The sequence below is a fragment of the Echiichthys vipera genome, assembly GCF_963691815.1.
Source record: "Echiichthys vipera genome assembly, chromosome: 4".
Taxonomy (NCBI): domain Eukaryota; kingdom Metazoa; phylum Chordata; class Actinopteri; order Perciformes; family Trachinidae; genus Echiichthys; species Echiichthys vipera.
In genome coordinates this window covers 912,422-927,166 of record NC_139829.1, presented here as the reverse complement: position 1 = coordinate 927,166, position 14,745 = coordinate 912,422, and the positions used below count along the sequence as shown (strand labels likewise).

Here is a 14,745-nt window from a genome sequence, read left to right as displayed (position 1 = left end):
GCCATTAACCATTTATTTAAAAAAAAAAAAAAAAAACATCACCTTATCGTGGTGGAGAGGTTTGTGTGTCCCTGTGAACCTGAGGGCTGTGTTGTCTGGAGCCTAGTGCTCCTGGTAGGGTCTCCCATGGCAGAGTGGTCTCAGGCGAAGGGTTAGACTAAGAATGGTTCACAAAGACTCAATGGACAAACGAGGAAGAGGAAGAGAGACCCTGCCCGGAGGAAGCCCGGGGCCCCCGTCTGGAGCCAGGCCAAGACAGAGGGCTCGCTGGCGAGCGCCTGGTTGACGAGTTTGCCATGGAGCCCAGCCAGGCACAGCCAGAAAATGTGACGTGGCACCTCCCTCCTCTCCATCCTGTGGGCCCACCACTCGCAGGAGGAACCACTATGGTCGGGTGCGCTGCTGCACGGATGGCAGTGAAGGTGAGGTGCCTCGACGGATCAGACACGGGCAGCAGAGGCTGGCTCTGGGGACGTGGAATGTCACCTCTCTGTCGGCGAAGAAGCCGGAGCTTGTGCGGGAGGTGGAGCGCTACCAGTTAGATCTGGTGGGGCTTACCTCCACACACAGTCGCGGTTCTGGAACCGTACTCCTGGATAGGGGTTGAACCCTATTCTTCTCTGGAGTTGCCCAGGGTGTGAGTCGCGGGGCGGGTGTGGGGATACTCACAAACCCCCAGCTGAGCGCTGCGGTGTTAGAGTTCACCCCTGTGGAAGAGAGTGGGAAAACTCGGACTGTTTTTTGTGCATATGCACCGAACAGCAGCTCAGAGTATTCAGCCTTCTTGGAGACCCTGAATGGAGTCCTACATGGGGCTCCAGAAGGGGACTCCATAGTTCTGCTGGGAGACTTCAACGCCCACGTTGGCAATGATGGAGACACCTGGAGAGGCGTGCTTGGGCGGAACGGCCTCCCTGATCTAAATTCGAGTGGATGTCAGTTATTAGACTTCTGTGCTAGTCACGGATTGTCTATAACTAACACCATGTTCGAAAATAAGGATGCTCATAAGTGTATGTGGTACCAGAACACCCTAGGCCAAAGATCGATGATCGATTTTGTGATCGTATCATCTGATCTGAGGCTGTATGTTTTGGACACTCGAGTAAAGAGAGGGGCAGAGCTGTCAACTGATCACCATCTGGTGATGAGATGGGTCAGAGGATGGGGGAAGATTCTGGACGGACCAGGTAAGCCCAAACAAGTAGTGTGGGTGAACTGGGAATGTCTGGAAGAGGCCCCTGTCCGAGAGATCTTCAACTCACACCTCCGGCGGAGCTTTTCTGGCATCCCTGTGGAGGTTGGGGACATTGAACCGGAGTGGGCAATGTTGAAAGCTTCCATTACTGAAGCTGCAGCGGTGAGCTGTGGCCTCAAGGTCTTAGGTGCCTCAAGGGGCGGTTACCCTCGAACCCGTGGTGGACACCAGTGGTCAGGGAAGCTGTCCGACTGAAGAAGGAGGCCTTCCGGGATATGTTATCCCAGAATACTCTGGAGGCAGTTGCAAGGTACCGGCAGGCCAGAAGGGCTGTAACCTCTGCTGTGTCAGAGGCAAAGCAGCGAGTGTGGGAGGAGTTTGGAGAAGTCATGGAGAAGGACTTTCGGGCAGCACCAAGGTGCTTCCGGAAAACCATTCGGCATCTCAGAAGGGGGAAACGGGGAACCGTCCAAGCTGTTTACAATAAGGACGGGACGCTGGTAAACTCAGCCGATGAGGTAATCAGGCAGTGGAAGGAGCACTTTGAGGAACTCCTTAATCCAACACGCCCTCTTTTGTAGAGGCAGAGCTGGAGGGGAATCATTGTCAATATCTCTGGTGGAAGTCACTGAGGTAGTCAAACAACTCCACAGTGGCAAAGCCTGGAGGGGGCCTGGGCATATGCCCATCCAGTCTACATGTGTTTTGTGGATCTGGAGAAGGCATATGACCGGGTCCCTCTGGAGATACTGTGGGAGGTGCTGTGGGAGTATGGGGTGAGGGGGTCACTTCTGTGGGCCATCCAATCTCTGTACACCCAAAGCGAGAGCTGTGTCTGGATCCTTGGCAGTAAGTTGGATTCGTTCCCGGTGGGGGTTGGCCTCCGCTAGGGGTGCTCTTTGCCACCAATCCTGTTTGTGATTTTCATTGACAGGATATCAAGGCTTAGTCGCGGTGGGGAGTGGTTGCAGTTCGTTGGGCTGAGGATCTCTTCTCTGCTTTTTGCAGATAATGTGGTCCTGATGGCATCGTCGGTCAGTGACCTTCAGCACTCACTGGATCGGTTCCTAGCCAAGTGTGAAACGGCTGGGATGAGGATCAGCACCTCTAAATCTGAGGCCATGGCTCTCAGCAGGAAACTGGTGGATTCCTTACTCCAGGTAGGGAATGAGTCCTTACCCCAAATGTAGCAGTTCAAGTACCTCGGGATCATGTTCACGAGTGCGGGGACGATGGAGAGTGAGTTTGGCCGGAGAATCGGAGCAGCTGGGGGCGGTGTTGCAGTCGCTCTACGCACCGTTGTGACGAAAAGGAGCTGAGCCAGACGGCAAAGCTCTTGATCTACCGGTCAATCTTCGTTCCTACCCTCACCTATGGTCATGCAAGCTAGGTCACAACCGAAAGAACGGGGTCGCGGGTACAAGCAGCCGAAATGGCTTTTCTCAGGAGGGTGGCTGGAGTCTCCCTTAGAGATAGGGTGAGAAGTTCAGCCATCCGTTTGGAGTTTGCGTTGAAAGGAGCCAGTTTAGATGGTTCGGGCATCTAGTAAGGATGCCCCCTGGGCGCCTCCCTAGTCAGGTGTTCCAGGCACGTCCAGCTGTGAGGAGGCCTCGGAGAAGACCCAGGACTAGGTGGGGAGATTATATCTCCACACTGGCCTGGGAATGCCTCGGGATCCCCCAGTTAGAGCTGGTTAATGTGGCCCGGGAAAGGGAAGATCGGGGTCCCCTGCTAAAGCTGCTGCCCCCGCGACCCGACCCCGGATAAGCTGTTTAAGATGAGATGAGATGAAAATGGTCATAGAGAGCCAAGGTAGGACACCCTCCACCCAACAAACCCCTAAACACAAATACGCCCCCATATAACCACAGAACAAAGGAGACAGCAGTGTTTCCCACAATAAGAAAAGTTGTCCACAATAGCATTGAACAACCCGGAGACTATGCAAAACAAACAAAAGTAAGAGAGAAAAAGGGAGAAAAAAACCTCACTCCAATCTTGACACTATTTAACAGTATGGGCATGAATACAGTAAAGAATGTGAAATACAAATTAACAAATAACAGTACGCCATCAGTCCTGTACAAATGGATGCAGAAAGCATAAAATGAGATAGTGTTGATCAGATCTGAAATACAAAATTGAAAATATGGTAAAGCCTTGCTAACAATATCCAGTTTGATTGAGGGAAAACATTACCTGCTATAATCAAACAATAGTGGCAATAACCTAGTTAGTGCAACAAAACCAAAAAAACACCTAATACTGAACAGTTAGACAATTAAGGCTAGTGAATCCACAAAGTTTAAGAACACCAATCTAAAAAGCAATTGGCCAACAGTCGGCTGACTTGCTGCCACTGGATCTAACGGTCCCTCCTTCATGATCCCTACCACTATGCAAAACATCTCCCGAACTGCGTCTGTTGGCTCTCCTCCCGGAGAGTTGCGACACACTTTACAGCCCAGTGACCTGTGTTATCATGACAACTACCAACAACCACCATTTTGTTTTGTACAAATTACCATGGAAAATGGCTCATTATATTTTCTATTCAATATAACTTCTATGGTTAAGCCATTTTGTTGTGGGTTGGGACAATTGTGAATAAGTAATTAATCCTTGCTAGTACAATATTTTTTATTGCAGCAATACATCCTACAATGTAGGATAGTACCAATTTTGTCCATTGCTTTAAGTCATCATGTAATGTTTTAAATAGTGAAGTAAAGTTAAGGTGGACCAACTATGACAGCTTGGGGGAGAAATGTATACCTACCGTAAATAAGTGATGTTGTAGGGATTTGTGATCTGGTATGAGAGCTACCTCGATTTATATGATAGTGGATTTAATTCACGTTATCATATGTGTTAATGTTAGGGTATGTATTGATTATTATTTTGTATTCAAAGATTTGACTGATTTAGTCAGATATTGAAGGAATATGTGTACATCATCTGCATATAGTCTGATTTAGTGTTGTGTTGTATTGCGGTGCGTATGCCTGTGATGCTCCTAATGGTTCAATAAAAAGTGTAAATAGTGAAAGTCTGATCAGACAGCTTTGTCTGTGGAGGTTGAGGCTTTGTGAGGGATATATGTCGTGATTGTTGTCCTTGGTGTGTCCTAGAATAATAATTTGTATAAGAAATGTCCAGTTCCCCATGTCAAATGCCTTCTCAGCATCGAGCATCTTTGGTTTGATACTGTATTTATCAGGAAACGATGGAGTGTATTATTTGATTTATGTCTGCCTTTAATAAATCCTATTTGATATGGGTGAATGAGGGAAGAGATAACTGATTCAGTGTCCATTAAGTTCATTAGTTTACTTAGGTTAGGAAACAGGGCTACACCTCTAGCCTACCTCTATTACCTGTCAAGCCTAAACCTAGTCACCGATTTTTGGACCCACCCTCCACTATTCCCTTCATCCATTCTCCTTCCAACTCCTCATCCCTATTCTTTTCCTCCCTCTGCTCATCCCTATTCACATCCCTTCATCCTCTCTTCAGGTGGAAACACACCTGAGATGGACCCCAGTCTTCCTTATCTCGATGTCCTTCTTCAACCTTCACCCTGTACCTTTGCATTCCCATGAAACCTTTAAATTACATATTGTTGTGGCATGGTCCTTGCTAGTGAGTGGTGCTTTATGGCACAGAGAAATAAGATATACCAGGTTTTGGCTACACATACACTACTTTAGTTAGGAAGATCTATTCATTGTTGGCTCTGCACATGTGGTTTGTAGACAATAAGAAAAAATAACTACAACACTGCCAGTATGTTTAACCAAGTAGAATAGAATAAGTAAATAATATTAAACATACAAGTAATAGATATTGTCAGGTTGGAAAACATCAATTCTCAACCTGACATGTTAACCATCAATTAAAGTCTGAGCCCCCAGACTGATGAGAGACATATGATAATATGAGCTAACCTCTTTGAGCCGGTGCTCCTTCTCAGCCACAATGTGCTGAATCATCATGGCTACGGAGTAGACCCAGGAGATCACCATGCACAGAGGCATCATGTGCTCAATCACAAAAAGAAAACTGAAAAGAAAGCAACAACATAGGGTATCAAGCAATGACCAAATATATACATTTTTAGACCATACTGCATTTTAAAGGCATGGGAGCTCAAGAATTGATGTACAAACATATGTACATGTAACATGTATCGAAAATATTAATCAGATATGAAGAAAGCATTTTTATGAACATTCTGAAATATGCAGGGTATGTAATACTTTTATGACATATTTTTTCATGTGTGACACAGCCATGCTTAACATTAATCAGACCCGCAAAATAAGATGACAAGAAGATGACAAAGTGCATTTCTTACTCGTCTCTGGTGTAACATGGGTAGGGAAACATCTGAACGTAGTTACCAGGCTCAACCACATCATGGCCCACAAACATATTGATGATGGCTCTCTCTATCATATCTGGAGAGAGAGAAATAGAAAATAAGGCAGAGAGAGGTACAAAATGATGTACAAAATAAATTGTTCCTCCTCTTCCATTAGTGCCTAGAAATGGAGGTTTAAGTTCGTATACAATGCTCCCTCTTTGTTGAATTATATTTTAAATTTAAATATTAAAATATAATTCAATAATAAATTAAATATTTACATTTTTTCCCTCTAATCAGTATTTTTTACATTACAAACTTTGACTGATTGGAATGCTTGTTGTTGTTTGGTGAGGCTGACCAGCCTCCTCAGTTGCAGGCCTAGGGCTGCAGTGTCCATCTGCGGAAGCTGAAGGTTACTCAAGTCAGCATCTGAAACATTGCCCTTTGCAGCATCCACCAGCTACACTCTCTCTCTCTTTGCAGCTGTTGCCAATCCAGCTTGATCAAATCGCTAATCACTCACGTGTTTTGCTAAACCTAGAACCTAGAAGCTTTACAGTGGTGCTTCGAACTTACAGACTGGGATTTGCTCTGTGATTCACATGGAGAGGACCTTGATGATCTCACGGACTGCATAACAGGGTACATCAATTTCTGTGTGGTCAGCGTTGTTCCTACAGTGACGCTGTTTCCCCAATAACAAGCCGTGGGTCACCAGAGACATCAAGGTCCTGCTGAATGCGAAGAAGAGGGCCTTCAGAGATGGGGACAGAGAGCACATGAGGCAGGTCCAGAGGGAGCTGAAGGAGAGGATTCAAAAGGGCAAAGACACCTACAGGAGGAAGCTGGAGCACAAACTCCAGCAGATCAATTTAAAGGATGTGTGGAGCGGCATGAGGAGCATCACTGGCTACAAACCATCTGGTAGCCAGACAGTAGGTGGTGGTACTGAACGTGCCAATGAGCTGAATCTGTTCTTCAACAGATTTGATGAAAGGGCTCTGGACCACCCCCCGACGGCTCCTCCACAACCTTCCACCTCCAAACCTCCAGCCCTGTTGACACCCCCCCCCCCCCTCAATTCCTTCCTGACTTTGCCCTACCTGTCCCCTCCCCCCCGCCACCACCTTTCTCCACCCCCACCAACGCACACAGCAGAGAGACCTTCACTGCAGAGCAGGTAAGGAAGGAGCTTTGCAGACTCCGCCCAGGCAAGGCAGCAGGTCCTGACGGTCCTCAAAGCATGTGCGACCCAGCTGAGTGGAGTCCTGCAGCACATCTTCAACCTCAGCCTGAGTCTTGAGAAGGTCCCTGTGCTGTGGAAGACATCCTGCCTGGTACCAGTACCGAAGAAGGTGCGTCCCAGCACCTCCGAAGACTACAGACCGGTGGCGCTGACGATACTTCTTCGGCCCCTGGTCAGCTCATCACTGGACCCGCTACAGTTTGCCTACCAGCCTAGACTAGGTGTGGAGGACGCTATCATCTTCCTGCTCCACCGTGCCTGCGCCCACCTGGACAGACCGGGAACCACAGTGAGAATCTTGTTCATGGACTTCTCCAGTGCGTTCAATACCATCCGGCCTGCTCTGCTGGGACGTAAGCTGAGGGCGATGCAGGTGGACCCTCCCCTGGTTTCCTGGATTACGGCTTACTTGACGGGTTAACCACAGTGTGTCAGACGGCAGGAGAGAGTGTCTGACACTGTGGTCAGCAGCACTGGAGCTCCACAGGGAACTGTTCTTTCCCCCTTTCTGTTCCCCCTGTACACCTCAGACTTTCAGCTCCTCTCTGAGTCCTGCCACCTGCAGAAGTTTGCTGACGATTCTGCAATTGTTGACTGTGTCAGTGAGGGGAAGGAGGAGGAGTACAGGGGCGTTGTGGACTCATTCGTCAACTGGTGTGCAGCTAATCACCTGATTCTAAATGCCACCAAGACTAAGGAGCTAGTGGTGGATTTCCGCAGGAGTAAATCTGCCCCCACACCCATCTCCATCAACGGCGTGACGGTGGATGTTGTTCAGGATTACAAATACCTTGGAGTATACCTGGATAACAAACTGGACTGGTCCAAGAACACTGAGGCTGTTTATAAGAAGGGCCAGAGTCGTCTCTATTTCCTGAGGAGTCTCCGGTCATTCAATGTATGTAACACCATGCTGAGGATTTTCTACCAGTCAGTGGTAACCAGTGCCATCTTCTTTGCTGTTGTGTGCTGGGGCAGCAGACTGAGGGCAGCAGACGCCAAGAGAATCAGTAAGATCATCAGGAAGGCTGGCTGCGTCCTGGGGGTCAAACTGGACTCTTTGGTGGCGGTGTCTGAGAGGAGGATGCTGTCTAAACTGCACAGCATCCTGGACAACAACTCTCACCCTCTCCACCATCTGCTGACCTCCAGCAGATGCACCTTCAGCCACAGACTCATTCTCCCCCGGTGTAACACTGAACGCCGGAGGAAGTCTTTTCTTCCGGTGGCCATCAAACTTTATAATTAATCTCCCCATGGTCAGGTAAGGAACAGTGGAGACACTGTATCCTGATAAAATGTCACTGTGTCACTTTATAACACCAATGCATCACTTTATTTTGTTGTATTGTAACTTACTTCAGTCAGAATGCTTCTACACTTTACTGTACTTTACTGTTACTTACTTCAGTAAGAAAGGCTGCTACACTTCACTGTACTTTACTGTAACTTAGTTCTGTAGGAAATGATGCTACATCTTTAAGGAAATTGTTTATACCTACGCTTAAGAAGAAGAAGAAGAAGAAGAATTACTTTATTGATCCCGCAACGGGGAAATTGAAATTTTTCACTCTTATTATTAGTCATGTTACACACAAAGGCCCGAAATACACACATGCACAGACAGGGCCTATACATGCAATTAAGGAGAGATGTTAGAGCGAGATGTCTGTTGCACTCTGTCACACTTAGTTATTGTCTGATTTATTTTATGTTGGCTTTATTTCATTTTATTATTTTAGCTTATTGTCACTCTGATCCTTTCCCATCTTTGCATTGAAACTGTTGCAAAATGTATTTCCCTCGGGATAAATAAAGCTTCTTGAATCTTGAATCTTTCAGCCACTTCAGGCTGAGAGCTGTTGGTATTGGCTACCACAGTTCACGACAGCAGCTAGCTTGTCCTGCTCAAGCTCAATCGCCGACGGATGTACATAAACGCTTCATCGACTGCTGCCATCCACTAGCGCAGTGTGCCTGAAGGGCAGCCATCTTGGAACAGGGCCACTCGGAAGATGGTACTATATTTAAAACTGTTTCACTTTCACTTTCACAGAGCTTTGTCAGACTGTGTGGGATTGAACATTTATAATGAACAACAACAAATGGGCATATATTCAAATGAAATGATGCTGATGGTTAAAAAGAAGCAAACTGTTGTTTTTCTGGCTTTAAGGGAAAGAGAAACAGTTGGCCATATAAAAACACGCGTCAAGACAAATCTGATTGGCCTATACACACTTTAGATAAATTAAATCATTTTACAATTACAAAAATGATCACTCTCTTCATCCATCTCCCTAAACATGACATAAAAAAAGTTGTGGAACAGAAACAATAGGCAGCTATTTTGAAGCTATCATTTTATTGTCATCGTAGTTTTAAAGCTTTGCCACCAGGGGGTGCTCATTTTACCTGAAAAGAGGGCATGAATTATTAACTTAACACAAGCACACTCCGTGAAATACAACAACTCTTCAAAATATGTTGCAAATGTTTTTTGTTGTGTCCGCATCCAGCTTTCAGTTTTCAGAATAGTGTCACACAACCAGGCCCAAATACCAAATAAATATGGAAATACAATTAATTGCATAATATTAACAGAACTTTTCACTGTGGAATTTCAGGATAAAAGGTATTTCAAAATATACAGGACACTAAAATATTATATTTTACAGTATAAAAACTAAAATCAGGCAAAAAAACAGTTTTGCAGTATTACTGTTGTAATGAATGAAATGGCCAAGATTCTGAGAAATAAGGAAGCTACTAGCCTACGTGTATAATTTTATCTATGTTAATAGCAATTTTATTATTTTTTTGAAGTCACTGAGAATTGAGATGTACAAAAACATTGTGGAAGTTAAGCATGAATAAATTACATTTGGCCAAAGATGTGGCATGGCAATTTCACTGTAACAAAGTAAGAAAAAATATATATGATTAGTACTGTCATGGTTTAAAATGCAGTAAATGATTAAACTGTTGTCCACTGAATATGTTAGCCTAAATTAATCCACTCCCCCCAGTCATATAAATACTCATATTCCTCGAGGCAGTGGTCAAGGAGGAGGCGTTGCAGCTATTTATGACTCAGGCATATAAATCAACTTTAAACCTGAACTAAATTATAATTAATTTGAAAGTCTCATTCTTTATCTTTCACATTCAACCTGGAAAACCGTGCAGCCATTTATACTTGTTATAGTGTACCGTGCTCCTGGTCCGTACTCTGAATTTCTATCTGTATTCTCAGAGTTTCTGTCAAATTTAGTCCTTAAATCTGATAAAGCCATCATTGTAGGAGATTTTAATATTCACATGGACGTTGATAAAAATAGCCGTAGTATTGCATTTATCTCTCTATTAGATTCAATTGGTTTTAGTCAGAGTGTACATAAACCTACTCACTGTTTTATTCACACCCTCGACCTTATTTTGGCTTATGGTGTGGAAATCAATGACTTAATAGTCTTTCCACAGAATCCTATTTTATCAGAACATCATTTAATATTTTTTTAATTCATATTACAGGACTACTCGCCTCTGGGCAAACATTTTCTACACTAGATGTTTATGATATTGCTGTAACTAAATTGAAGGAAGCGATTCCATCAGCATTTAATTTTATGCCTTATCATAATATTCAAGATTCCTGTACTCAAAACATTAGACGATCAAGACAAGTTTCCCCCATATATAAAGTGGCTAGTACGAGCAACTGTGTAACTTGCCCCGGCTGATATTCCCCTGCATTTGGCGGGTGGGTGGGTGTTAATGTCAAGCCCTAATCATAGTCTATCTGGAGGAAACACATTTGGCTTCCACCAAAGACTCAATTGTTTTGATTTCTTCACTTGTGAAGTTTTTTGCTTCATTGCTTTTGAAGCTATGCTTCTCTCTTACAACTACTTTAACTGTTACACCTCAAACAATGGTATTTCCTTATATAGAGAAATGGGGGCGTGGCAGCATGCTGAATACAGCTGACACGTCCCAGGCTGGTGGTGGAGGTTTCATGGTGTGGGGGATATTTTTTGGCACACTTTAGGCCCCTTGGTACAAACTGAGCATTGTGGCACCTTTGGGATGTGGTAAAAAGGGAGATTTGTCTCATGGATGAGCAGCCGACAAAAGTGCAGCTTGCTGCACCTGCAAATCTGTGTGATGCTATTATGTCAATATGGACTAGAATCCCCGAGGAATGTTTACAGCACTTTGTCGAAATGGCACAAAGAGTTAGGGCAGTTCTGTAGGATAAAGGGGGACACATCCAGTGCTCAGGAAGCACTGCAAATTGGTCACTTACCTTGGATCCAAACAAAACCGTAGAGGAAGTAAAACCTCCCTCCTGTGTTGGGCCCGGGACGCCAGTATGCCCGTCTGATTTCATTGGTCTTCTCTGTAAAGCTGGAGTTTTGTCTAATTTTGTACAGAACGTGGGGTGGGAGGGAGCCATCTTTGTTAGTTTGGACAATCACACCTAAAGAAAAACACCACATATCAGGTCAACAGTCTCTGGCTCAACCAGCATTATAACATCATACTGTATATCAAATTAATTGAATTAAAGGCCAGTTTCTTCATGATACAAAACCTCCTACCTATGACTTAAATTCTGGCCCATTGTCCTCTGGGGATCTCTCTTGTTTTTACTTGTTTACTCTATTCGCACTTGTTTGGAAACATGTTTCTGTTCACATGTCCATTAGCAGCCACATTTTCTCATGTTCTGTTCATTTTAATTTGGTTCTTCTGCTTCAAGTGTATGCAAAACTAGTATAGTGCCAATCAACCCGTTCTGAACAGGTATGTTTGGAACAGGTTGATTGCTTGGCCTTTGTTATTGGGTGAGATGATGTGTAGATATGAAAAATATTGAATCACTAGTCTAACTCATTGTATCCAAAAATAACTAACAAAAGGCCCCCAAAGATTGTCTTTGTACTTGTACTTCAGATGAAACATTTACCCAACAGATATGTCGTGGTTATGATACAGATTCAAATTTTACTCACAAAATCTAACAATTAAAATATGATAAAGCATTTCCGTTCGTGCCGTTAGCTTGAGACTCTTGGGTAACTACTTGTAGCTTCTACTAGAGTTTTATGAAGCTGTAACCGCGCAAATGAATCATCAAGATGACTAAACACACCAGAGAGATTCCGCCATTGTCCGACATGTTCAGACAGGAGGCAGCGGGGCAGTGGAGCCTCTTCGATAGCCAGCAACTCTTTGGATGTAACTCTTTGAGCCCCGCAGGTGGATGGATGGACACTGATCTCTAGCTGCCTGTCCAAGGAGCTAACGTTAGCGATCTGCAACTAAGTTCTAGTTTGGGTGTCCATGACCCGCCGTGAGTCAGACCCAGACTCAGATGAGGAATCGGTTGTCACTAAAATGGTGGAGTAGCAGACGTATCAGAATGCTAAGTGAAGTTAACATCTTTTCTTAGTTTGTTTTTTGTTAGCTTGTTAGCATGTAACTGTCAGTGGTTGACAGCTACAGTATGTTTTCTCTCTACGCTCTGAGCTGGAGGATTGACCTTTCCAGATATACAAACAACAAATATTATACAGACAACATATATTAGAAAAACAAGAATATAAATATACATAGCTATATATAAGTATATATGGGTGGTTAGCCATGTCTCCGTAAAGATGAACAAGCTGCTCTCAGAACAGACAGCTCGTCGATCTTGTTCGGCAGGGAGTTCACATTCCCCCTGATTACGGAGGGAATCGATGGCTTGTAGCACCTCCGATTTTCCGCTCGCTCTGCCTTTAGCTTCGCCCCAACCTTGCAGCCCCAGTCGTGCAGCACCCTGCAGACCCACTGGGTCGCCTCCTCAGTCCGTATCCTGGCTCGTCCCTTTGTGCGTAGAGCCAGCCTGCATCCCTGGTGTGTTTTTCTCCAGTGATCGGGTGGAATATTAGCTGTTCTGGCCGCTATTCCAGCTGGCATTAGCGCAATCAGCTGTTCTCCGGAGTAAACAAAGGAAGGAAGGTGTGTCCCGGTGAAGCGGCATTGATAAAAGCAGCACGAATAGAAACACGAAATTTAGCCAAAGTAACCTCATTGTAGAGGTCAGAACTTCACAGAAGTTAGGGTGAAGAAACAGAATGAACAAAAGGAGAATAGAAGTTAAGAAAGTTTTAAAAAAGCAAACTCAAAGGCTGGAGCAGTAACAGGCAGTTGCAACTTTCGCACATGCACACTAACAAGGAGATCCTTGGACAGATTTAGAATTGATTGGGAATCAAATTGTATTGGTAATTAGTGTTTTGTTTTTTTTATAGTGTTTTTTTTATTTCATTTGTTGCAGTAACATTTTCTACAAGCATTTGTTTTACTGTCGGCTAACACAACCTGACACATAGAAAAAACTCACTAGCAAACACAGACACGTTGTCCTGGTAGGCCTGGTTGAGGGTGTAGTTGACGATGCTGTCCTCATCAGGAAAGCCCTTGAAGACATCCACATTGACCTGAAAGCATGGGCCAAAGACACAGAAATGGATTCAGCGTCAGAGTGTACATAAACCTACTGACTGTTTTAATCACAACCTCGACCTTGTTTTGGCTTATGGTGTGGAAAGTAAAGACTTAATAGTCTTTCCACAAAATCCTATTTCATCAGACTATTTGATAACTTTTGAATTCATATTACAGGACTACTCCCCTCTGGGCAAAAGTTTCTGCACTTTATGTTTATCTGATAGTGCTGTAACTAAATTTAAGGAAGCAATTACAGCGGCATTTAATTGAATGCCTTATCCTAATATTCAAGATTCCTGTACTAACGACAGTGTTGCAGGTTCACTACAAACAGCACTCGACTTCGTTACTCCTTTAAAAAAAGAAGATAATGAAACAGAGGAAGTTAGCTCCATGGTATAACTCACAAACCCATGAATTAAAGTATCAAGGTCATTGGATGGTAAATGGCCTTCCACTAAACTGGAGGAATCTCACTTAGTTTGGAAAGAAAGTCTAAAAACATATAGGAAGGCCTTCTGTAATGCCAGAGCAGCCTATTACTCATCCTTAATAGAGGAGAATAAGAACAATCCTTGATTTCTTTTCAGCACTGTAGCCAGGCTGACAGAGAGCCACAGCTCTATTGAGTCATGTATTCCTATAACCCTCAGTAGTAACAACTTCATGACCTTCTTCAATGACAAAATTCTAACTATTAATGACAAAATCAACTCGCTTGGCACCAATTTCTCTTCAAACCCAGGAACTTTAGAAACAACTATACGACCTGATATATTCCTGGACTGTTTTTCTACAGTTGACCTTAACAAATGAACCTCTACTATTTCGACATCAAAGCCTTCTACTTGTCTCCTAGACTCTATTCCAACTAGGTTACTTAAAGAAGTGTTACCTTTAGTAAGCACTCCTGTATTAGATATGATTAATATGTCTTTATCAGCAGGTTATGTACCACAGTATTTTAAAGTAGCTGTAATTAAACCTCTTCTTAAAAAGCCAAGTCTTGATCCAGAGGTACTAGCCAACTATAGACCTATATCTATCCTTCCTTTTCTCTCTAAGATCCTTGAGAAATTAGTCGCCAATCAGCTTCGTGAGTTTTTACATAATAATGAGTTATTTGAGGACTTCAAGTCAGGATTAAAATAAAAGATCAAAATTACTAACGACCTTCTAATAGCTTCTGACAAAGGACTTGTCTCTGTACTTGTTTTACTAGATCTTAATGCTGCCTTGGACACTATTGACCATCGCATCCTGCTACAGAGACTGGAGCATCTAATTGGCATTAAAGGAACCTCACTGAGCTGGTTCAAGTCTTATTTATCAGATAGATCTCAGTTTGTACATGATAATGACAAATCCTCCATGAACACTAAAGCCAGTCACAGAGCCCCACAGGGTTCTGTCCATGGACCGATTCTA

At 43.9% G+C, this 14,745-nt stretch overlaps 1 protein-coding gene across 1 annotated transcript in view; it reads right to left on the bottom strand.

The window, feature by feature from the left end:
• abca2 (ATP-binding cassette, sub-family A (ABC1), member 2) overlaps window positions 1–14,745 on the bottom strand; it is a 423,663-nt gene that overhangs the window by 239,169 nt on the left and 169,749 nt on the right. The window contains exons 12-15 of the mRNA XM_083912406.1: window positions 13,211–13,307; window positions 11,123–11,296; window positions 5,556–5,658; window positions 5,146–5,260 (exon numbers count right to left, since the gene is read on the bottom strand). Coding sequence (XP_083768532.1) covers window positions 5,146–5,260; window positions 5,556–5,658; window positions 11,123–11,296; window positions 13,211–13,307 — 489 coding nt within the window. The remainder of the gene's footprint in view (window positions 1–5,145; window positions 5,261–5,555; window positions 5,659–11,122; window positions 11,297–13,210; window positions 13,308–14,745) is intronic.